The sequence below is a fragment of the Neolamprologus multifasciatus genome, chromosome 6 (genome assembly GCF_963576455.1).
Source record: "Neolamprologus multifasciatus chromosome 6, fNeoMul1.2, whole genome shotgun sequence".
Taxonomy (NCBI): domain Eukaryota; kingdom Metazoa; phylum Chordata; class Actinopteri; order Cichliformes; family Cichlidae; genus Neolamprologus; species Neolamprologus multifasciatus.
The window spans coordinates 2,287,161-2,311,779 of NC_140444.1; the positions used below are offsets into that span (position 1 = coordinate 2,287,161).

General features: G+C 42.0%; 1 protein-coding gene and 1 long non-coding RNA gene across 2 annotated transcripts in view; one reads left to right on the forward strand and one right to left on the reverse strand.

Moving 5' to 3' along the window:
- Nucleotides 1-24,619, forward strand: part of sorcs3a (sortilin related VPS10 domain containing receptor 3a) — a 299,340-nt gene that overhangs the window by 226,070 nt on the left and 48,651 nt on the right. The window contains exons 11-18 of the mRNA XM_085161986.1: nt 2,043-2,145; nt 5,174-5,250; nt 6,518-6,609; nt 7,785-7,892; nt 9,860-9,977; nt 10,070-10,203; nt 13,379-13,492; nt 14,942-15,113. Of these exons, the coding sequence (XP_085018112.1) occupies nt 2,043-2,145; nt 5,174-5,250; nt 6,518-6,609; nt 7,785-7,892; nt 9,860-9,977; nt 10,070-10,203; nt 13,379-13,492; nt 14,942-15,113 (918 nt within the window). The remainder of the gene's footprint in view (nt 1-2,042; nt 2,146-5,173; nt 5,251-6,517; nt 6,610-7,784; nt 7,893-9,859; nt 9,978-10,069; nt 10,204-13,378; nt 13,493-14,941; nt 15,114-24,619) is intronic.
- On the reverse strand, nt 152-7,787 carry LOC146516134 (uncharacterized). The gene is made up of 2 exons (XR_014874449.1): nt 7,207-7,787; nt 152-4,515 (listed from the first exon to the last, which is right to left on the reverse strand). It is a non-coding gene; the product is annotated as an uncharacterized LOC146516134 (long non-coding RNA).

Genomic DNA, 24,619 nt, shown 5'->3' on the forward strand with positions numbered 1-24,619 from the left:
TACCTGGTTTATGTGTGTGGCGGGGCGTGGTCTGCAGCGCCGCTACAGGGGAGGCGGACGCACCTTGGTTGTGTTGGTGTGTGTCGGGCTGTGAGCTGAAAAGCTACAGCCGGCTGTGTGCGTACAGCAACCGTGTGAGAAAAGTGGTTAATAAAGAGATGCTGAAAAGCGTGTTCATGCAAACATCGTCGGGTTTGTCGTGATATGTTTACAATAAGACTTCTGGTCCTGAACCTCTGCGCACAGCGTCTGCAGATCGGGGCTGTACTTTCATCTTTACAGGACTGTAAGCTGTCGTCTGTGAGGCGTGAGCGTGTTTGTTTTTAACATAGTTCACAGTCGAGAACAGCTGCTGACATCATGTGGATCCGAAGATCCATAACCGGCCTACCTGGGGTCGAAAGTCTCGATAAATGCACGGCGTTTCGGCGGGTACACCGGCTTCCGCGAGTGTGACGCTTATTTTGAGCGATGAAAAAATAATAAGATATAATTTTATTTTTCTATTTCAAAATCACAATAATCTTCCAATCTAGATCTACAAGTTAAAAAAAACTAAACACAAATAAAATACGCTTCAGCTAAATACTTCTCATTTATTTTCCCAAACCACCCGGAGCCGCAGTGTAAGGACAAAAGAGCCGCATGCAGGTTGCCGACCCCTGGCCTAAACCTAACCATAAACCTGCCACTAAAACCACATTTTGAGTCTCAAAAATGTCTTCAAACTCGTGGCGACGGGTATTTTGGTCGCCACAAGTATAGCAGCATACCAATTATCTGTCCTCACAAAGAAACCTGCAGACACAAAAATATATTTGTAACACTGCTCTATAGCCAGATCTTACTAATGCACCCTCATGAAGTCTGTGCTAAAACCTAAAATAAATCATCTGTGTAGTAAATAATAGTTGGTCTTTATGTTGGTGAAAGCAGGTATGAACAGTCTCACCAAGTCAGCAGTTACATTTCTCACAGCCAGATGTTTTCTGCACTGGACAAGCAAACTTTAGCTTAATCTGCTGCGTTCTAGCTTTTAGGAAACCCCTTCCAGTGAACCGTGGAGCTGTGTTATAGCATGTGGAAAAGATCTGCAACATGCATTCATTAAGAACTGCTTATCATTTAAAACTGCACGCTCAGATTGTTCAATAAATTCTAGTTATTTAAATGAATTTACAGTTAGATGAGTACACATGGCCCAGATAGACATGTGCATGCTAAACTAAAAACTAATATTAGTGCATAATATGGTGTAAAGTGCAACCTCTGTTTTAATCACGAGGAAGATGCAGTACTCGAGCGGTAGATCCAGATCAGCCGTACGTGGTAAAGGTCTCATTAGATAGCTTCCCTGCATCTAAAACTAACAGGCAGACCGTTAGCAGGAATCATGGTCGAGACATTAGGAGGACTTCGTGCTGTTTAAGAGGTTATTTCAGGGCCGTGCGGTGTGGCTTACAGGTTCCCTGTGATTGTGCATTCATGTGACATTTTAATTACTGCTGTAGATTCCTTTTGATTACCCTGTTCAGTCCCACTGCCCTCGGTGTCCTTACACCGGTGACACGCTGTCTGCTGCAAAGATGAAAGCAGACACGGGTTTTTTTTTCTGCTCCGTGAACAAATGTAATTGTCTTCTGTTGTTTGCATGCCCCGGACGCTCAGCTTCACACTTTAATGCAAATTCCATCATTCTTTGTTTTAATGACAGATTAAATGTAATTAGCAAAACGTCTGAAGGCACCGTTAGCTTAGCTTTTGGGGATTTTTTTGTTGTTTGTTCTCTAAATTTTCTGACCCTATCATTTTCACATAACAGATCAGCCCTGCTTCCCATCCTATTACCTGGCAGTTAATTAGATAAGCTGATGCATAGCACGACTGAGTTCGATCATACTTTGTCTTATTGCCACTTACAGCGATGCACGTATGCATACACACTTATTTTCAACTTGTCTGGGCACTGCATCTAAACTTCGGTGCTTCTTTTCTCTAAAATCAACATCCACTTCAGTTTATTTCTGTTCAATCTTTTACAGCCTTTCTGCTCTCTTCATCTACAACTTCAAATGTCGGAGAATCCTTACTTGTCAGGAACAATTTCCACCAAGAGTTCTGCACCGGGAATCATAGTTGCCACAGGTGAGTAAAAACACTGAACACCAAAGACAGTCTGCACATTAAAAATGCACAAGATGACTTTTTTTTTCCATACGCTGAACACTTTACATTTACATGTCTGCACATGTTAGGTAGCTTAAAAATCAGGATCTTCTCTGACTGCTTCAGCTGCTTCTAACAGACTGTGGACTGATTTCGATCATATGTGGAGGTTGCAGGTTAAATTCTGGAATGTGCATGCTTATGCTTGCTCACAGGTGGCTTCCCTCACTGGCACTGCCTCTTTTCTGCTCCATCTCAACATCAACACAACCTAGACACCAACACAAACTCCACACAAGCACACTGATATGGCTTCAGGTGCTTTTTCTTTAGTGATAGCGTTAGTAAGCGCTTTGTCTAATGAAGGCTAACATCAGCTACTCATGAAGTGTCTCTCTTCTTGCTCTTGTTAGTGAGCGTCCAAGTAACTCACGATCAGAGATGGGCAGTAACGCGTTGCAAGTAATGTGATTACTTTTTTCAAGTAACGAGTAAAGTAAGGGATTACTATTGCAAAAATGGTAATTAGATTACCGTTACTTTCCCGTAGGAACGCTGCGTTACTGCGTTACTAAAACCGTGATTTCTTTGCGAGAATGTCTCATGACAGTGACGTAAGCGAGTGCGACGTTCGTGACAACAGCTGTGTGCAGATCAACAATGGATCATATATCGAGTGCAGAGAGAGTATGAGCGTGCAGCGTTTAAAGCGTGGAAGTACTGACCTTACTTTGAGTTTGATCCCATAAAAAGTGACAAAAACATTAGTGTCCGTTGTGCGTGGGAAGAAAACTTCTTTTTACAGCGAAAAAAACCCCTAAACTTCCAAACAAACACCGAGTAGCTACGACGTAATGGGAAACTCACAGAGAAACTCGCGGATTCTTCCACTGACCGCTGCGGCACACCTGCACCAGGGTAACCCTCCGCCTACCCCACTCCTGCTTTACAGGTGAAAATAGAGCAACAGGACCGCTAGTCTTTGACTTTATTTATTTTCTGCTGTGTTTTACTTGCATCTATTTGAAAGACTGAGTGTAAACACACAAAAAATATTTTATTTTATGTGCTGGAATGTGCAGAAAATAGGTTTAAATATTAAACTAATTTCTTCCAGTCAGAGAATGTTGCATATAATTAAATTTTTGCTTGATGCATAAAGTTAAAAGATTAAAACTAATAAAACAAGTTTTAAAAAGAGACTTTTCCATTTGATTACATTTTGTATGATGATTATGTAGAAAAAGTAGAATTGGGCTGAAAGATCTATCACTTTATCACCTATTCAGGGTGTAAATCGTGTTTTTAAAAAGTAACTAAGTAATTAATTACTTTTGAAAATAAGTAATCAGTAAAGTAATGGAATTACTTTTGGGGGTAAGTAATGATTACTTTTTTTCAAGTAACTTGACCAACACTGCTCACGATACGTTCATCTCATTCTGTAAATCTTACAGTTGCCTAAATGCAAGATTTACAGAATAACTAACATTTGATTGATGCATTAATAACCAGCATGGGGAGGTTAATCAGTTAGCAGCAACTCCCTGGCAACCACCAGTTGCTAGGCAAAAAAACCCCGCATTCCCCAACTGGGTGATGAAAAGCTCTTGCTGTGTTTAGTAGCAGTACTTCTGGGTCATCAGTAGTTTGCATGGCGGTGACTTGTAACGACTCTCTAAGCAGCACTAAAGCATTAAAGTAAAGCCTGCACCAGAGCTCCAGCCAACATGTTCTTAAAGGTGTAAGTTTTACTTTGAAGGCGAACGGCGTTTGTTTCCGAGGGTTTCTTGCATGCAGTAAGCAAACAAAGGAATGCCAACGAGGTGTTCTTTGCAACTGATTCTACCAAGCAGGAGCCGCAGCCTCCAGGAAACCGACGCCAGCCAGCCTCGAGCGGCGTGTGCATGACGTCACACGGGAGACCTTTACACAGCATTCATCCTGGTCTCTCTGCATGTGTGTGCAGGACAGTCCTGTGCCCGTCTCATCACAGTGTAATCAATGCTTTTCTCAAGTGGTGCATCGTAAAAATAACATATTTGTACATATTTTTTATTAGTATATTAACATCGCACAGGTTTAGTTTTGCCTTATGTTGCTATTTTAGAAGGAAAATTAACATTTCACAGGATCAGTCGTTCCAGTCAGCAGCCTGATTATCTAATGCAGCTCTGATGTGACCCCTACCTGACCCCCACTTAAGCTTCTGTCTCAGCAGTTCTTTAAGCTTCACTGTGCAGAGTCCACGGCAGGAGCTCCGCTTCACATATAGACTGACATGTTGTGGATTGTCCATTAGTTTGATGCCTCGTGTGGGGAAAGGCCACACTTATGTGTCGTGTGTGGCTGTAAGTGTTAAGGAAGAAAGAGAAAGGACGTGTGTTAGCGCCAATGGAGGAAAACAACCTGTGGTGTTGCTTTGAGCGTGCACATTTATGTTGTTTTGTCCTCGTTATGTGATAACTGAATACACATACATTGCCAGTGTGATGCTTGCACAGTATGTACTCGTGTGCGCTTGTGTGTATTTCTGGCCGGGACTTTGCTTTGGCACCGCGATTCACTTTGCCCGCTGCGCCTTTTAAGACGTCAGCTGGTGCAGAGATCATCTCACCAACATGACAAACACCATCCAGATCAAACACGTGCCTATTTGCTGAGCCGCGGCCAAGATAGTAGAGCAGAACAACAGAAGAGACCAGTTCACTCGCTGCACACTCGCAGGAAAACGCTTTGTGCTGCAACGCGAGAGAGGCACCCACCCTCTTCTACGCCGCGCATTACGCCGTCCTCGGCATCCACAGGAATTAACATGAAATATTCTCTGTTAGTCACATGACTCGCAAGTCAGCGAGCTAATACAGGAATCAAGCCAAGATGAGAAATGAATCAGAGACATGGTGTGATTTACAGCATGTGTTTAAGACACATATGGCCTGTTATCTTTGTGAGATCTCACTGTGTTTTTCATGCTTTGTGTGTCTGTGTGTAATTTCCACTGCAGGAAATATCGGCGCAGAGCTCTCTTACAACAATGTTGGCATGTTTGTATCATCTGATGCCGGCAACACCTGGAGACCGGTGAGCCTCACGCCTACATTTACACCCACAGCCAGCAGATCTGCAGCAGTTTCGAACTTTGACGGATGATGTAAAGAATTAAACACTTTTACAAATATTCTGGCTTCTTGTTATGCAACACCTTTAGTTTCCACTGCAGCTTACTGCAGGTTACAACAGACTTCTTTATAAGACACTTCTTTATAAGACATGCTACACACCAAAGCAAGAGTGCAGACGATGATATCATTAACGGTTGATATGTCTGTGAAGGTTCTCAGTCATCCAGGTCATCGTAGTCAAAGGAGCTTGCAAAGAAAAGCGTCTGGACTTCTTTAAGTTACTTGAAGACGTTTCACCTTCATCCGAGAAGCTTCTTCAGTTCTAAGGTCAAATGGTGGAGAGTCCCAGATATAACCCTAGTGGGAGTTTCCCCCCACAGAGGGACAAAAGGACCCCCTGATGATCCTCTAATCGCCTGAGCCAAGGTGTGAAACTGGGTGTGGTCCCAATCAGCCAGAGTTTCGGGTGAGTTCATTGTGAAACCTGGCCCCACCTTATCATGCGAATTCCTGAGGTCAGATGGCCCAGGATGTGAGTGGGCGTTAAGGCGTCTGGGGAGGGAACTCAAAACTGGATTATAGATGGCAGAGAGTTGGTGTCGTAAACCACCGCCTCTGTTCAAAGATGGTCGCTCACAGTGGACATAGATGCTTCTTTCACTCCTCTTTCAAACCATCTGTCCTCTCTGTCCAAAATGTGAACATTGGCATCCTCGAAAGAGTGACCTTTGACCTTAAGATGCAGTTTCACACCTTGGCTCAGGCGATTAGAGGATCATCAGGGGGTCTTTTGTCCCTCTGTGGGGGGAAACTCCCACTAGGTTTAAATCTGGGACTCTCCACCATTTGACCTTAGAACTGAAGAAGCTTCTCGGATGAAGGTGAAACGTCTTCAAGTAACTTAAAGAAGTCCAGACGCTTTTCTTTGCAAGCTCCTTTGACCATTAACGGTTGAGTTATTATAGTATTGTGCTTCCCTGCTTGGCTTGAACCTCCTTAACGTCCCATATGTACCTCTGAGAGACTTGCCCACCTTTTACGTTCTGTTTCGGCCCTTGTTCTAACTATTTTGTGCTCCTAGCATCTAATTCACAATGAGCTTCTGGTTTAAATGCTTTACAAACCAATGCATTTTAATTTTATCTGAATTTCACCAAACTTTTTTGGAAATGGGACATCATTTTGTAACTTTTATCACTGTGTTTTTGATACCAATGTCTGTTCAGATTTTTGAAGAGGAGCACAATATTTGGTTTCTGGACAAAGGAGGGGCTCTCGTTGCTGTGAAGCAGCCATCTGTGCCAACTAGACATTTGTGGTACGTCCATTTAGAGAACTTTTTTGGACAAGTTTCCTGTCTTAAATTGCTTTTCCAATTTCCTGTGGCTCTTGTAAGGTTAATCCAACAGTTACAGTTCCAAAAAAAGTGAATGTGCATATTATATGTGACACTTGATCCATTTAGTGATGCACTTTGACTTTGGCTCTTAAAAAAAAAGAGAAAAAAAATCATAGCCAATCTAATTTGAGGGTTTTTTTCTTCCCCGGACCACTTATCATTAACAGCCAGCACCCCAAACCCCCCCACCCACACGCCTCCTTTTACTTTTTTCATTAGCATGTTGCCTTCCTCCTGCCAAATCGGGTGCCTCGCTTTGCCTCCGTGCAGGCTAATCCAAGTGAGACCAGATCTGTGTGCTCGCTTTTGCAACAATTTTGAAATTAGTTTCAGAAGCAGTGAAGTGTAGCCTTTTTGTCTCCCGACCAATTTAAGTGCGATGGTAGAGGAAGTGCAGGAAAAAAAGATTGATATAAGTATCTCCACAGTCGCTGTATCGCAGCTTTAGCTTAAACAGACTGACTGACTCTCATAACAGGTGCACGTCAACGCGTTTCCTGTTGTTAGTGCTTTTACCTAATGAAGGCAGCGGCAACATGGGACGATCTTCTGAGCCTCAGCGCCGTTTCAACCCACGCCACACTCGGGTACTCCTAGTTGTTCTCACTCCAGCACCAGTGTTGATATACTGTCAGGATCGATGTAGCCCAAGACCCGATGATGAAAGCTGTCCAATCTTTTGTTCCCGTCTCCTTCTCCCTCTGCACTTTTCTAGTCAGAAATGAAACAGGTCTATTCTGGTCTTTTCGCCTCTGCGTCAACTTTTTATCCAGGAAACAATGATGTTGCTTTTTTCCTTTGACACCGAAACCTTTCCTTTGTTCACATCTTACAAAAGCAGTTTCGTGCTTCTTTGTTTTAATAACTAGACGGACTCTCTTAAATTCCCTTTCAATGCCTCAGCCTTTAATATTTACCGAACGCTGCAATAGCTAATTGCACAGAGACTCGGAGACTCCTGTGTCGAGACAAGCCGGTCATTCTGATCCCTACCTAAATCCTCCCCCATGACCAGGATCTAATAGAGAGCGTCTGTGTCTGCGCCGTCGCTGTTGCTGGGTTTGTGATGAGAATGTGTTCTGACGTATACACAGGGTCAGCTTTGACGAAGGCAGGCAGTGGACCCAGCACAGCTTCTCCTCGGTGCCCCTGTTTGTGGATGGAGTGCTGGTGGAGGCCGGGGCTGAAAACCAAATCATGACGTAAGTCCACAAAGAGCTGAATGACATGCTGCAATGTGTTGATGTGATTTGAGTAAAAGGTGGCAGTGGGGGGGGGGTCCTTGGGGTTATTTTTACCCTCCAGAGAGGCCCAAAGGATCGAGGACCTCTAAAAAGGTCCTCAAGAGCTCTGCAGGATTGTGAGTCAGGTGGTTATTAAGTCTCTCAAGGAAATGAACCTTTTTGCTGTTGCACCTTTAGAATCGACTCAAATCTTTTATAAGTAGAGTAAAAATAAAATGGCCATGAAAAAGCAGCTTTTGAAGCTTTTTGTTCTTTATGATGATAAACTGAGGTAAGGAGCACACGAGTAACAACAGTTACAGCTGAGAATTCAAGAATGAACACATCAAGTCCAGTTTAATTTAGCCCAAATGACAGCTAGCTGCTGTGCTATTGTTTATTTACAGCAGCTAATAGGGTTGCTGCTTCACTTAAAGACCAGATAGAGATGACAGGTCACATAATAGTGTCTTTTTCAACTAGTGTTATACAGGCTGTGCTTATATCACTTTCATTTGCACCTTTAGACTTTGTAAAGCAGTTTAGATTACAGTAGTTTGAAACTCTTTGGCTGTTAACAGTATGGTGCAGTCATTTCTTTTCAGTTTGTTGGAATCAGAGTCGCTTTAGAATCATTGTTTTAAAGATGTGTGTGTCTGTCACAGTCTGGCGAGGGCAGACTGTAGGGGTTGACAAAAGGACCCAAACCGCAGACTCCAAGAACAGGGAACAGAACTTGAAATGTTAACAAAAAGCGAGTCGTTTAATATGACTGGTAAAAAAGGTACAAACAAAGGGCAAACTGAAGCAAAATTAACACAAACCTAAACTGGGAAATCTAAACAAACAATAAGAAAAACCTAGACAAGAAACTTGGAAGCGTGACGTGGCATAGGAAACATGGCGTGGACAACAGACGACCTGACAATGACACACTGAAAACAGAGGACTTAAATACACAGGAGGTGATTAGGGGAAGTGGGAACACATGGAGGAACAGCTGACTGACATGAGCCTAATGACAGGAAGGGAAGTGAAACTAAATACAATGAACAAAGAACACACGACTCCTTCAAAATAAAACAGGAAACATGAGACAGACATGATAATACAAACTTGATAACATAAGACACGCAGCATGAAACACAAAGGGAAACTTAAACACAGGGGAAGAAAACACAAGGAGTCTAATAACCAAATGAACTTAAACATAAACAACATCCAAATAAACGAAAACTTAAAACGCTGGGTCAACAGACCCAGGAACATGACAGTGTCAAAAATCTTTTTTTTCTGTTTAATCATTTTGTAACTACTTAGACTTTAAGGTGCAGAAAACTTCTCATCTTATTAATGCACCGATGCAGCTGTTTGTAAGCAGCGGTTTGCTAGTTTAAATATATCGTTCTCTGTATTGTGCTGCATTAGTTCAATACAGAGGGTCTTTCTAAGGTCTGAGGTGACACAGCGTGACAACGGGAGAGTAAAAGCTTTCAGATTTTTCTCAAATCCCTGCTTTTCTTTGTGAATAAAAAAATAAATTATATAAACCAAGTCAGACATTTAGAGAGGAACTGGAGTTGATTTTGGGTTGTATCTTATGAGATTATTACAGGTTTTTGTGAAAAGTCCTGATTTTTAAAAGGAACGTGTAAACATATTTATCAAAAACGACAGTGTTTTCCTTTGAAGTACTGAGAAGTGGAAATCTAGCTGATCAAAACTAATTTTATTAAGATCATCTTGCTGTTAATTCCTTTCCCGCTTTGACTTCATATTAGCAATTTTACCCTGTTGGCAGATCGAAGCAAACCTCTTGGGGAGCACAGTGTCATTAAGAGTAGAAGTGATACGCTCGAGTGTCACTATGTGCATTTTTAGTGGAAAATGGCACTTTATAAATAAAAAGCAGAGTTTAAGTCATCTACATCGTTTGCCTCTCGCAGCTTTTTTGGACACTTTAGCCACCGCTCTGAATGGCAGCTCATCAAGATAGACTACAAGTCCATCTTCAGCAGGAAATGCACAGAGGAAGACTATCAAACCTGGCACCTGCACAACCAGGTAAAAATCGAAACCCATGCCATGCATGAAGGTGCTGCCATGTTAGCGTTTGTGCTTTGAAAATGCTTTTCACCCATTTCTGTCGCATACAGGGCGAGCCGTGCGTAATGGGACAAAAGCAGATTTACATGAAGCGCAGGCCCGGAAACTACTGCATGCTGGGAAAGGACTACTCGAGAATCCTGTCTGCCGAGTCCTGTATTTGCAGGGCTCATGATTTTGAATGGTAAGATGATGTGGGCCTTTGTTCAGTCGCCCCTTTCTTCACAATCGTCGAGGGGGATTATGTTTCTTTCCATTGTCGCCGAAGGAGAACTTCATTAATCGCAGCTTTTGTTCTGCCGCACATGTAGAAGCACACATTTCAAAGGACGTGCTTTCTTAAAATAGTATTTTTAGAGTTTTTCTGTTACCTTTTAAGCAGTTTGTTACTGGCAGCTGCTTCGTGTGAATGAGACTCAACAGGTCATTTAGCTAAATGCTGCGTTGGAAAAAAAGAAGAAATGTCTCTTTGAAAAGCAGCTTCTCTGCAGTAGCAATTTATTTTGAAGTGCATCCATCCAGCTACCATCACATACACTCTTCACCTCATTCACATGTGCTATTTAGGGCTGTTTCTGCATCCCTGCTGTAGCCACAAACAACGTGAGTCCTGTAACTTACAAAGCTGCAGATGAAGAAGGCTGTTTTCAGCCACACTTCCTGTCCTAATCACATTTGTTCTGAGTAGAAGAAAATGATCTTGATGATATGTGTGCTCGTGTAAATATACAATAAAAGCTGATGTGACAAAGCTACAATCCAGATTTTCACACTCATCCTATGAAAAAGAGCAATAAATAGGGTCCATCTTCTTATTGGCTGAACAACAACTGTGGAAGAAGATCTTTTATTTAAGTGGAATCATATCCTATCCATGCGTTTCAGTAACTTTTTCCGTGTGTTTTCCAACAATCTGATGAGTTTGCGATGGTTTTACACAATTTGCTCATAATGTCTGTCTCCGTATGTCTGTGAGCTCACCGTGCTCGTAATTCTGTTCAGACCATGTGGGCGTGTAAATAGTTTCAATTTGTATGCAAATCCTAAGCGGTTGTGTTTTTTATCTTGTAATGACAGAGAATGGAAAAAAAACGTTTCAACATACAGCAGTTATGTAAATAGTGTTTGTAGATGTGCAGAGAGTGAGTGCTAATTGGTTCCTATTGAACTAGTCGAAAGTTTTTAGTGTTTTTTTCATTTGTTTGTTTGTTTGTTTAGTCTAATTTCTGTCTTGCTGTTTTTGTCTCTGCGGGGAATTATTTGATGAATACTTAAAATTCCGAAACGAGGAGTTTTAAAAACCCATCAGTGCAGAATTGAAGTCCAAATCCTTTAACTTAATTGAAGGTGTGAAGAGTGTGCCTGGCACAATGATCAGCTAAGTGCGTACTTATTAACATCGTATTAATCAGTTCAAAATGCCTGAAAACAATTGTGCACGTAGTGTTCTGCATACTGACCAGCTGGCACCGAACACCGAGTCTAATCCCACGTTTCCTTTACTGTCTGATGACAAGTTTCCTGAAGTAAATTTGGAAATCTGGAATCTTGTAGCTGTTGCTCATTTTGTTTCATTTGTTTCATTTGGTTTGTTCCAAGCTGACTCTGTTATGATTCATTTGTGTCATAAAAAGCAGAGCAGACCAACCACGGGCTGATGGTACACGTGAGACTTTAGGATGACTAAATCCATCTTCTGATCATGCTTTGAAAAAGAAAGCTCGTGACTCATACAAGCAGTGTGTGTGTGTGTGTTTAAACTGTGAAACATAGTCAGCATTCAGGATTCATAAAGGACAATGGTCGAGTATAATCCCTGATGAAAATCAACAAAATGCTGATTAAAGTCACACTTACGCTAAAATCTTTAACTGGAACTCTTCGTGTCCCCAAACCCTGAAATGACTGAGCTCATGAACTCATTGGGAAAGTGTTTACCAAGGTCAAGATAGACTTATATATACTAAAACTTCTGTAAGATCAGAGCAAGTCTTGCCCACTGGTGACCATAAATGGCCTGGTAAATGGTCTGTATTTATATAGCGCTTTTCTAGTCCCTAAGGACCCCAAAGCGCTTTACACAACCAGTCATCCACCCATTCACACACTGGTGATGGCAGCTACAATGCTACAATGTAGCCACAGCTACATTGTAGCATTGTAGCTACAGCTACATTGTAGCCACAGCTGTACAATAGCTGTGGCTACAAGCTACAATGTTACATGAATGTTACATGAATGCTAATGAAAAGGCTACATTGTAGCTGTGGCTACAAGCTACATTGTAGCCGACTGGACACTGACAGCTACATTCCAGTGGCGCACTGACAGCTACAATGTACAATGTAGGCTGCCGGACACTGCCGGGTGCCACCGGGCCCTCTGACCGCCACCAGTAGGCGGCAGGTGAAGTGTCTCGCCCAAGGACACAACGACCGAGACTGTCCAAGCCGGGGCTCGAACCGGCAACCTTCCGATTACAAGACGAACTCCCAACTCTTGAGCCACGATCGCCCATAGAAAGATGACCCGGCTTATGTCCCCCAGCACCTAGCTATGGTGGATCTTGAACATGTAAATGGTAATACTGGGAGTTATTTAGGCTTGACAGGATTATGCTGTTTTAAAACATCAGGCAGAGCCAATGAAATTCCCCCTACCTCGGCCTCCTCCGCTCCAGTTAAGTTAAGCTAATCGGCCCCTAGCTCCATGCGCCACTATAAAAGTGGCTTTGACCTTCTCATTATTACACATGTATTAAGATGCATTACATGGTTATTTTGTTGACTGCAAAAGTGTTATTCTGAGCATAAAGCACATCCTTTGTCCCAGGCTGTACTCTGTGCCGACCTTTTACCTATGTGCCAACATGCGCCCGTGTATCCAATCAATCTTGGCAGCTCGCTAATGAAAAGTTCACACTGTTGTAATCACACATTCATACTGGACTAGTCAGCGACAGGCTTGTTAGTTTTGTTTATTTGTTCTGCATTGCTAACTAATTAATAAATCAATGTCGTGAGCATTATTAGAGGGGACACTTGCTTACTTTGCTTTGTTCCATGTAAATCATGTCCTGACTGGGAACTTGAGAGTCAGTCATCCTTAAAGATGGTGGCAAACCTTCGCCTGCAGATTGTGTTTCCACACCCACACATTCACACTGCTGTGGTACATTTGTGAGCAGCAGCAGCCTTAATCAATACTTAATAATGATGCGTCTGTGTCAGACAGGCCCCCGGTCGCCAGCTATGAACAGAGATAAGATATAAATGGGGAACACACTGCAGGACAATAAGTCCCTTTTCACATGCTGATATTGATCAGGTGCCGTGTGGATGTTCTTTGTTGTGTAACAGCGATTATGGATATGAGCGCGGCAGCGACGGGAACTGCAAGCCAGCCTTCTGGTTCAATCCTTCCACCGTGTCCAGGAGCTGCAGCCAAGGCCAGAACTATTTCAACAGCACAGGGTAAGGACTGTGGGATTTAGTGCTAATTCACATTTAAAAGAATATAGTACAGGTGTACGCTGCGCACATTTCTGTGAAATGTTTTTGTGAACAAACAGGTCTTTTCGGAGGACTTTTCCACAGTGGGATGTGTTTTCATATCAGATAGGGATCATAGATTTAATATGATCAGTGGAGCAGAAAGCAGATGTTCACAATCTGGTCCCAATGTGGGGATTTAAGCTTTGGCTTATCCTCATAAACATGTCCAGGAAAGAGCTTTGAAATCAGGAACATTAACCTTAATCCTACCAACTCTGGTGCTCACAGCACCCAGAGGTAAACCGTTTATTATATTTCACAGGTGGTTTATTCGAAATGTTTTATGTTTTGTTAATACATGTCAGTCAGTTGGTTTCTAATGACTTCTTGTCTCTGTTTTAATTTGGGACTGCAGCTTTAATACATGAAGCTGTTTATTGGGGTCATGTTCGTCACAGGTCATAAACTGTTGGTGAGTTCGGGGTCCGCTCTCTGTCATTTTAGAGGATAATTGCAAAGGGAATTTCTCCTCATTTTCCAAAAAGTTGATTTTATTAAAACTATAAAGAGAGACAAAGAAAGGCACTATCAGATCTGCAGCTAGAACACCATCATTTTGGTTATAGCAGCAAAACCTTCGAGGTCAGTGAAGCACGGGTGGGTTTTACTGCTCGTACTTACACTTTCTCTCCCAGAAGAAGATTGTTTTATTCTTTAATTCAAAAAAAGCACTGACCGAAAACATCCTCTGGACAGAGGACGACTAGTGGATATACTGGACAAAGGATTTTGAAATTGAAGCTGCGAGGCGGAATGAAAAGAGGAAGGCCTCGGAGAAGAGTCATTGATGTATTGAAGGAGAATATGGAGAGAGTTGGATCGACAAAAGAGGATGCAAGAGACAGGGTGAGATCGAGGCAGATAATCCACTGCACTGAAAGAAGAGTCATCGTGTGAGGTTACTAAACGCCACCAATCAATCAGTGAATACTGACCATATCTGGTCAATTGATGATTGAGACGAGAGTAGTAATTCGGCAGATCCTTAAATGGAAACCACTGCAATATATCATGTTCAAATACTTCAATTGGGAAAAGTCGTATATTTGCATTTTTGACGTGATCGTTCATTTTCCATTACAATCCATTTTTCTTTGTTATGTCACAGAGATGTGACCTTTTTGTTAGTTTGGAGGCGCCCCGGGGACCGACACCTTGCAAAGCTTAATCACAGTGGGAGTGTTTTATTCACTGCCACTATGATTAAGCTTCCCATGGTGTCTCAGCCTTTGACACAGCTTGTGTTGTCAGTTGTCATCCTGTCTGGGCGCCTGTTCAGACACAGCAGCTGTGCTCTGTTTAGTTCAACAAAATTCTCTGTAAAGCTCATGCAGCGTAGATAAAAATACTTTCATTTTCTTTCCCAAGGTACCGCAAAGTGGTGCTGAACAACTGCACGAAAGGAGTGAAGGAATTGTACACACCCAGAAAGCAGCAGTGTCCCAACAGACCCCCGAAAGGACTCTTGCTGACCACCAAAGATGGCAAACTCACTGCCAGCCTGGGCAGCAATGTCACCTTCATGGTGCATTTGGATGAGGTGAGAACAAATACATCTACATTTAGCTACAGACCTGTCAACTTCAACGCTAATTTATTTACCTCAGTTTTTACTTAAAGCTGCAATAACAGAATTCTGGCCACCAGGGGGCAGAAAAACACATTTAGGTGAACTCTTCTGGATACTTAATATCGTTTGCAGTTGCAGTTATAATGAATTTGTATCTGTGCTTTGGACCATATAAGGCATAGGTGTCAAACTCTGGCCCGCGGGCCAAATTTGGCCCGCAGCCTAATTACATTTGGCCTGCGAAGCCATACCAGATTACTATTAGAGCTGGCCTACTGGTATTATAATATATATATTGTTTAGTATTAAGCTTTGCTTGTTCCATATTCAGTTTTTCAGCAAAACTTGTTTGAGTCCATAAGAAAAGATTCATTCTTATATCTAGAGGAAGATTTTTTTTTCTTTTTTTGTCATCAACAATTTTTATTTATTTCATTTTAAACGTCAATAACAGAACTTAAAGATAACTACATAAATAAGTAGTTTAAAAAACAAACAAACAAACAAAAACAACATAAAAAAAACAAACACAAAAAACACAAAAAAAAAAAAAACCAAAGGAAAATTATCCTTTTCTTTCTTCGGAAGATTTTTTTTCCAATAAATATTAACGTTAGCCTGTGACTTTGTTCCAGTTTTGAATTTTGGCCCACTGTGTATTTGAGTTTGACACCCCTGATATAAGGGATAAAATTCAAACATGAGAGTTCCTTTAATTCTACCTTTAGCAACTAAATGTTCCACTTTCTTCACCACTTTAGATAAATTATCTTGTTCTTCTTTAATTAGGTAGGCAATATGCACGCTATATGTTTGGACTCATTATTATGAAGTGAATGTTGATTGCACAGTTCGATATCGTATTCAGTTTGGTTGCCTGTATGATGCCCACTTTAACTGGCAGTTCTGTCTGTGAATGGGTGGTGTAAAAGTGCTTGGAAAAAAATCGATGTTAAATTGAAATAAAAAGTCATAAGAATCCAATAAAGGTCAGTAAAGGAAGACCTTTAGAGAGAGCTCCGGCAAAGATTTCAAAAGCAACGCTGTGCTGACAGTGTTGCTACTTGGTCACCACAAAAATGCTACAAAATACAAAACAATGCAGAATTATTATCCACAAACAACCAGATGTGTTTAAACAGGAAGTGATCTGCAGCAGTGCTGCAGGGCGGAATGCAAATAAAAGTCGTTTATCGAAACTGTAAATTCAAAGTTTCATAATGTTGTATATTGAACACATTTGTTTTTCATCAAATTGCATCAAGCAGCAAGTCGCTTCACAATATGGCGCACTTCGTCACAGAGCTGCACGTTAACCGCATCGAAAAAATGCATTTCAACCAGACACGACGGCAAATCATGTTAATGGTCAACTCTCATACTACAGTGATTCTTTTGTTTTTAACCACATCTATTATTTGTTCTGTCGATTTGTCTATATATCAACTTACATAAATTTGAAATTCATAGTTTTTCTTGTTTGTTTGTTTTTTAAATTAAATCATTGATTTCCAAAATTATATATACAGTAATGAAAACGATCAGTGAATGGAGTTTAGAGGACTCTGACTCTGTGAAATAGTGTGAAAAACTAAGTACACTCACTGCCACAATCTTTCCTGTAACGAAGGTCTCTGAGAATTCACGCAGAGGTCGTATTGTATTATAATCAGAGAAATTCAAAAGACTCGATTATATTAAATGTTGAAGTTTATGAAAGTGTAATTAGAAGAATACTGAATGAGAAAGCTTCTTCTCTAAAGAGAACATGGCAGCTAACGTGTTTGGCCATGACGCACATTTAAAGAAAACTAAACAGCATATCAGCACAAACACCTCGTACTAACTGTGATTGCAGCCATGGCGGGCGGGACCCGGGTACCTTTCAGTCACTGAGTTGAGCCCATGAACTATGCAGTATTCAAGAGTCAAATGGGAGGTAATCTGCTGTGGCAGGACCTTAAGAGAGCTGCACATAAATGAGTGGCTGCAAATCTCAATGAACTGAAGTAATGTTTTAAAGTGTTCAGAATTTCCTGCACAAAGGAGTAGAATAAAGATTTCAAGTTATTGCTACTAAATGTGGAATTATTGGGTATATTTCTCACACACTGAGCCTTCAGTTGTGCTTTTAACTTCAGCTGCAGTGGTGTAGACCAGCCCAACCTTTTTTGCGCCACGGACCAGTTTAATGTCTGACAATATTTTCATGGACCGGCCTTTAAGGTGTCACGGATAAATACAACAAAATAAAATGAAACGACCGAGACAAAAACTGTGGTATTCTGTAAATATAACTGTTACGTTCCCCTGAGGGGTCTAGGCGGTGCGGGGGAAGTAACAAAAAAGTGTCCGGGTCAGAAAAAGGAGTCAAGGAGGTAAAAGGGTTAAATTACAGAGTTTTTATTAATACTAACTAAAAGAGAAAGACAAGCTGCTATCACCGTTTAAAGAAACAAACAAAACTCAAGCGTTAGTCAATAAAGTACAAAGTAAGTCAAAAAGAGAGCAGCTCACTAGCTGTAACCACAGTAACGGCACTCTGGCCCAGAGCTCACCTTTCCCTGGGCTTAAATACTTTTAATTACTGATGTGAGTCAGCTGTGTCAAAGGGAAAGGTGGCACCTCAAGAGGCGGTGGGACACGCCCACACGGGCACCTTCAGGAGGAGGCCCTGCTAGGGCCGTAACAATAATAATCAATCAATCAATCAATCTTTATTTATAAAGCACTTTTCATACAAAAAAATGTAGCACAAAGTGCTTTACATGGTTAAAAGCAGCCCACCCTCCAACTCACCCCCCACACTCTCATTAACATAAGCGATGTGAATACACACATATCCCCCCCCCCCCCCCCCCCCCCCCCACACACACACACACACACTTAAAAAGTAAAATTGGGCTGGGTGCGCATGAGCCAAGTGAGGAAACACTATCACAGGGAGCCGGTCACAGACCGCAGCCTCCAGGCTGGGCACACAGCAGGAGGGAGGCAAAGAAGCCCCCCAGCCAGGCTGAGAGGACCCCCAGAGCCCCAGCAGCCACGGTCGATCACAGCCCCGGTGCAGAGAGCGCCCTCCGAATAAATGCTAATTCACTGTGTAACTTTATTAGCAGCGTCCTCCTGAAATGCACCAACAACGCTGAGAGTAACATCCTCCTCTCTGCCCCTTAATGCTCTCTGGTCGCTATGGTAACGCATAAACATTTCTTTCAAGATAAGACACACAACTACAACACGGGAAAAGACCCGGGGAAACAGAGTTAACGATAACCGGACCGCTGGTATAGAACAACAATGTCAGTTTTCTTTTTAGCCTAAATGTGCTTACAATGCCTGGATTTACAAATAGTGGCATTAGACACCCGGAGAATTGGGAATCATATGGAATTCCATATTGTGGGATCATTTGGTACACGTTACTTGGGAAACCCAGCATCATAATCGCACTGACGACACAGTTCCTCGTCCACTGGTGAACTAAACCATGTTGATTGGTTGTGCTGAACAGCTGCATCAGTGATTTCTTGTGTTGATATTTAAAACTCGTGTCCAAATAATATTTTATGATGTCAGGACACATAAAGTAAACTGGTGTTTTTATTACTTCCTAGCAAGCAGTAGGACCAGCTGCACTGCAGGCGGGTTTGTTCACTTACTATCGTACTTCCCTGAATCCCGAAGCACAAATCCTGAAGTACTTTCTAGGAATGTGACTGCTTTCTAAACACGCTGAGGTTTAATAGAGTCAAATCCCTCCAAACCTCCCGCGCAGTGTAAGAGTTCTGAGCCAGACACAAAGGACCTCACCGGAGACCCTGTTAGTGAGCGAGAGCTGTTGTGTTCAGAGCCAGGTCTGCCACACTGGCTGGTCACTAGGAAACTGCCTCACATGTCTCAGGCAGTATATGGTCTGTGGATAATAACTGCAGGCTTTACGGCGTTAGCAACTGGAGTGTTTTCCTGCCACGGCGGGAACAGCTCAAGGTAAGTGCGCGTCCCCCGGGGTCCGGCCCCAGTTGTCATATTACTGCGTGATAAGTTGAGGAATGGACGCCAGTTTTCTTTCATAAAGAGTGGATTTCTGTGATGGAAAGAGGAGGGGGACAGGAAGGGGCGTGGGTGGCAGAACGATGCGATAAAAGAGAAGAAGAGAAGAAGAGAAGCGCGGGGGTAAAGAATCCTTGTGGCATCAGCCCTATTTGAGAAAATTCTCAAGATGAATTCAAAGTTTAATTTATATTCATGAAGCTTGCGATGGCTGTATTTCTTGGGAAGAGCAAATGGCATCAAATTTTAAATGGGAGAAGACCCTGTGGCTCATATCCATATTTAAAAAGAGGGTTAGAAAGAACTAAATAATCAACATGTTTGGGTGGATGATCAGATCCGCATCGCTTCGGATTTTGCATTGTTTAGGCAGCCGTCTACACGTCGCAGTAACTATGTTGAGTTGTCAGCTGTTAGCAGAGTGAAACTATTCATGAAGGATTGTTTAAGATTTGTTAAAAAACAAAAAACAGCTCACATTGTCCTGACGTTGAGATAAGTGGGTACTGTGTGTATTCTAAATATTATTACAGAGGACGATTCTTAGAGAACTGCAGCAGCAACATGATGCTAAACGCAGCAGCTAATTTTAACTGGGATATGAAGATTAACATTAAACAGACCACTTAAGAGCTATTTTTACTTTTTGACACATTTCAGGTTAGTCTGATGTAAAAATATTTTTAATGAATTAATTATTAGTCAGTTATTTATTAAAAATCCCCACGTAAATACTCTAAACCCACAACCTAAGGCTGCCCTAAAGATTCCCTATTTCATCCTCCTGTTTGACTCTAATTAGGATCTTTGCAGATAATCATTATGTTGCATTCAGTGAGGACTAGAACGAGTCTTTTTGCAACCAGGGAAGTCTCCCTCTGTTGGCCATTAGGAAGAATGCAGGATTAAGGTTGTTTTGATTGGCTTCCCTTTTCAGACGTGGAAGCTATGTCTAATTTTTTGTCCACTGTGTTGTTCGAAAATGAACGATTTCCATCTGCAGCGAGCTCATTGATTACCATCTTCTGAAAAGGCCGGACATTTATGGGCCTTCACCCATACAATCACAAACAACAGTCTACATACATTCACTCAAACCTTCAAAAACTCAGCACTACTTTTTTTAGTCAGATGATTCTAGCTGCTGCTTTTGGTTTCATGGTGCTCCAGATGTTTTCAGCTGGTTAGGGGTCTGGACTCCACAGCATGTCTTTATCCCGTCTTCCTTCTCTCACCCCAAACGGTCGCAGCAGATGGCCCCGCCCCTCCCTGAGCCTGGTTCTGCTGGAGGTTTCTTCCTGTTAAAAGGGAGTTTTTCCTTCCCACTGTCGTCAAAGTGCTGCTCATAGGGGGTCATATGATTGTTGGGTTTTTCTCTGTATCTACTGTACAATATAAAGCACCTTGAGGTGACTTTTGTTGTGATTTGGCGCTATATAAATAAAATTGAATTGAATTGAACTGAACTGAAATGACTGCAGGCTGACCAGTTCAGCACCCAGATGCTTACACAGCTACAAAGCCATGCTGCTGGAATAGATGCAGTATGAGGTATAATAATAAATTGAGTTTGATTGAATTAATTGAATTATTATTATTGAATTATTATTAATTAATTGAATTAATGAGGTATAATACTAAAATAATAAAAAAGGGGTTTCACAGACAGGATCACATGTTGCTCTAAAACCTTTTAGCATTGATGATGCCTTTCCAGATGTGCAAGATGTCCGTTCCATACCATCAGAGATGCAGCCTTATAAACCACCACTGATAGCAAGCCAGATGGCCCCTCTCTACTCGAGTCTGGAGCCTGTGGCATCCATGTTTTCCAAAAGGAATCATACATTTCAATTTGTCTAACCACAGAGCAGCTTTCCACTTTCCCTCTGTTCGTTTTAAATGAGCTTTGGCCCAGAGAAGTTGGCAGTATTTCTGGCTCATGTTCACGTAGGGCTTCTTCGTTGCATGATGGACCTTTAACCTGCATTTGTGGAGTCACAGTGAATTTGGTTCACAGGAAATGATTTGTGGAAGTGCTCCCGAGCCCATGCGGTGATTTCCATGGCACGCTGTGCCCCCCCGAGGCCATCAAGATCACAGGCATCCAATATTGATTTTCAACCTTGTCCCTTACAGACAGATTTCCAGAGATTCTCTGAAAACGATGAGATATCCAAACAGTTTTATACCAAGGAACACGGTCTGAAATTGTTCCCTTATTTTTAGATGCAGTTTGTTGCTTCCTTCCATCTTTGCTTCTGAGAAACAGTCTGTGTTCTCTTCATACCCAGTCAAGTTACTAAGCTGTTGCCAGATAATCTAATTAGTTGTAAAATGTTCATCCAGCAAAGCACCACTTACTTTCCGAGCCTTTTGTCGACCCTTTCCCAACGTTTTTGAGACGTGTTGCTGCCATCAAATTCAGAACAAGCTAATATTTTTCATGAACTAGTAAAATATCTCACTTTACTCATTTGATATATTTTCTGTTCTATTGGCAATAAGATGTGGATTTATGAGTTTTACAAATCAGTGCATTTTACACAATATTTTTGGAACTGGGTTCTTTTTGACTGATTAGATTCATAAAACATAGTGTGGCAGATTATATCAGATGGCGGCACAAAGTGAGGACTGACTGGATAAACTGCCGTCCCTCTTGGTTGCTGTCGTGAATGAGATTTGGCTTCAGTTTTCCGACCCAGGCTTTGCCAGCTCTGTACTTAAGTTGGAGAGGACAGATTGGTGACAGCATGCGTTAGAGAGCCACTGTTTTCAGTTCCATTGTTTCCTTTAACTGCTTAGGTTCTGTTGCAGCTTTCTAATTGCCCCCATAAGATATAAAAACTTGAAACTCTGTGTCAGCTATAAAGTTTTAGCCTCGTCCTTGGTTACTGTATTGATGTATCCATCGCTACATTACAAAAAGTTCAATTCTCACCAAAAGTGGCTTTCAGTGATCACACTGTTTCCTTCTGGGTTAATATAATCTCCCTGTGATCTGCCTAACACTTGTTTTGTCAGTCTGAATTTTTATCAGCCACTTCTCTGTTTCACAATCGTGTCACATTTGGGAGAAAATGTTCTACGGTTGTTCTCACTCATGTTATCTTTTTGCAAAATCCATTTCTGCCCCAGTGGAAAAGCCAGATGAATCTCCTGCCAACAAACATTGTGAATATCGAACATGACAGCCACGACTACTGAGGATTCCCAGCTAAAATATTAACTGCAGTGCTCATTCTGAGGCTCTGTGTAGTCACAACAATTGGAGTACTCGCCCTGACTTGTTTAGCTAGTAACAAAAAATAGACATTCTGCAACAATCTGTGTAATGATCTCCATACGTATAAATATGTAAAATATTAATATGCTAAATATGGTTTTATTTTGTAAAAGTTGCCATTTTCTAGCCACTTGGGGGCAGCAGAATAAGTTGCTGTTGTTATAGTAAATGATTCATTTCAGTTGCTCTGATAATGTTTTACACAAAAACAACACAAACACACATTGTTGTCCTGTGTAGAGTTAATTGAATTCAGACTAAGAGACGATCACGATGACTCGTTCTTGTTCGTATTCGGACCTCTCACAAGCAGACACAATATGCACGACATCCATCAGTCGGCATCACTGATTGGATTGATTGTTGTGCACTTTAATGCTTTTAGTTATCTTTACTGTGAAACAAAGAGCACATGAAGAAATAACCGATCGCTCCCATTATTAGTAGTTTCTGCAACCCCCATGCTAAGTGCATGTTATGCATTACCAAATGATTTCCATTAACATCGCCTATACAGATAGATTTTATGGTTGCTTATATAAATAGCAGCTGGATTTATTAGTAGCATCACTTTCAGATTGTATTTCAGGACTAAAATCAATGAATCAGTCTTTCTGGAATCAGACCACATTCTTACAATGCTACTGTTCCTTTGTTTAAATCAGGGGTGTCGAACTCCAGGCCTCGAGGGCCGGTGTCCTGCAGGTTTTAGATCTCACCCTGGGTCAACACACCTGAATCAAATGATTAGTTCATTACCAGGCCTCAGGAGAACTTCAAGAAATGTTGAGGAGCTAATTTGGCCATTTGAATCACCTGGGATGGATCAAGTATCCATCTAAAATCTTCAGGACACCGGCCCTCGAGGCCTGGAGTTCGACACCTGTGGTTTAAATGGTAAATGGCCTGTATTTGTATAGCGCTTTACTAGTCCCTAAGGACCCCAAAGCTCTTTACATATCCAGTCATTCACCCATTCACACACTGGTGATGGCAGCTACATTGTAGCCAGCCAGGCGAGGCTGCCGGACACTGGCGCCACCGGGCCCTCTGACCACCACCAGTAGGCAACGGGTGAAGTGTCTTGCCCAAGGACACAACGACCGAGACTGTCCAAGCCGGGGCTCGAACCGGCAACCTTCCGATTACAAGGCGAACTCCCAACTCTTGAGCCACGATCGCCCAGTTTAGTCTTTACCAGTTTTATTTATTTAAATAACATTTTATACATTTGGTGCTTTTTGAAAGCAAAACAAACCTGAAAGGATTCTTGGAGCTTTGGAGCGACACCTGTCACCTCACAGCTCTGTAAATGTAAAACTATCACTCCTTGCAGTCGTTTAGCAATATTTTCTATTTAACTAGTATTTTTAGAATTTGTCTAGTCTTATTATTACAGCGCAAACATGAATCCACTGTAGCAGGAACATGACGTGCACTCGGCTGTCAGAAATAGCCCGGGCGATGTTCCAAAACAATTCACAGCTTTTATTGTCACACAGCACGCCGATACTGTAGACTCAGGTCTGACACACACCTGAACAAATGCTGCTCTCACGTATCCAAACCCCTGCCCACATCCAGCAGCTGTTTCAGTGCAAACCCACAGTCTCGGGGTTCCAGCCATGATGTGTTTGGATTTGCTCAACCCTGAGAGATGCACGAACACAAAGAGTGACATTTAGAGAGACGGGTCAGCATCGCTCTCATGCAGATTAGCGAATCCCGCTGTGGCTGATACAGCGAGGAGCGTGAACAGAATGGCCAGCAGACGCCGAGAAGAGCTGAGTGACATCAGCACCACCGAGCATGAATCTTGTTTGCATGCCAGCTCATTACACTTCGAAACAATACCCGCGCTGTCAAACCCTGTTCTTAGCTTTTCTCTATTCTCTCCAGCCACTTATCACAGATTTCATTTTCCAGACAGAGTGACATGAAAAATCCCCCAAAGCCCACCAAACCTCCTGTGTTTGAACACATGCAAGCACACAAAGGAGTGACTGGTAGTGAGGGATGGAAAGAGCAAAGGAGCAGGAAAGAGAACAATGGATTTATTTGGTTCGAATGTGAGTTTTGGCAGAGCTGCCATGCTAATGCGCTGTTACAAATTAAGATCCCAGTTGTATTGAGC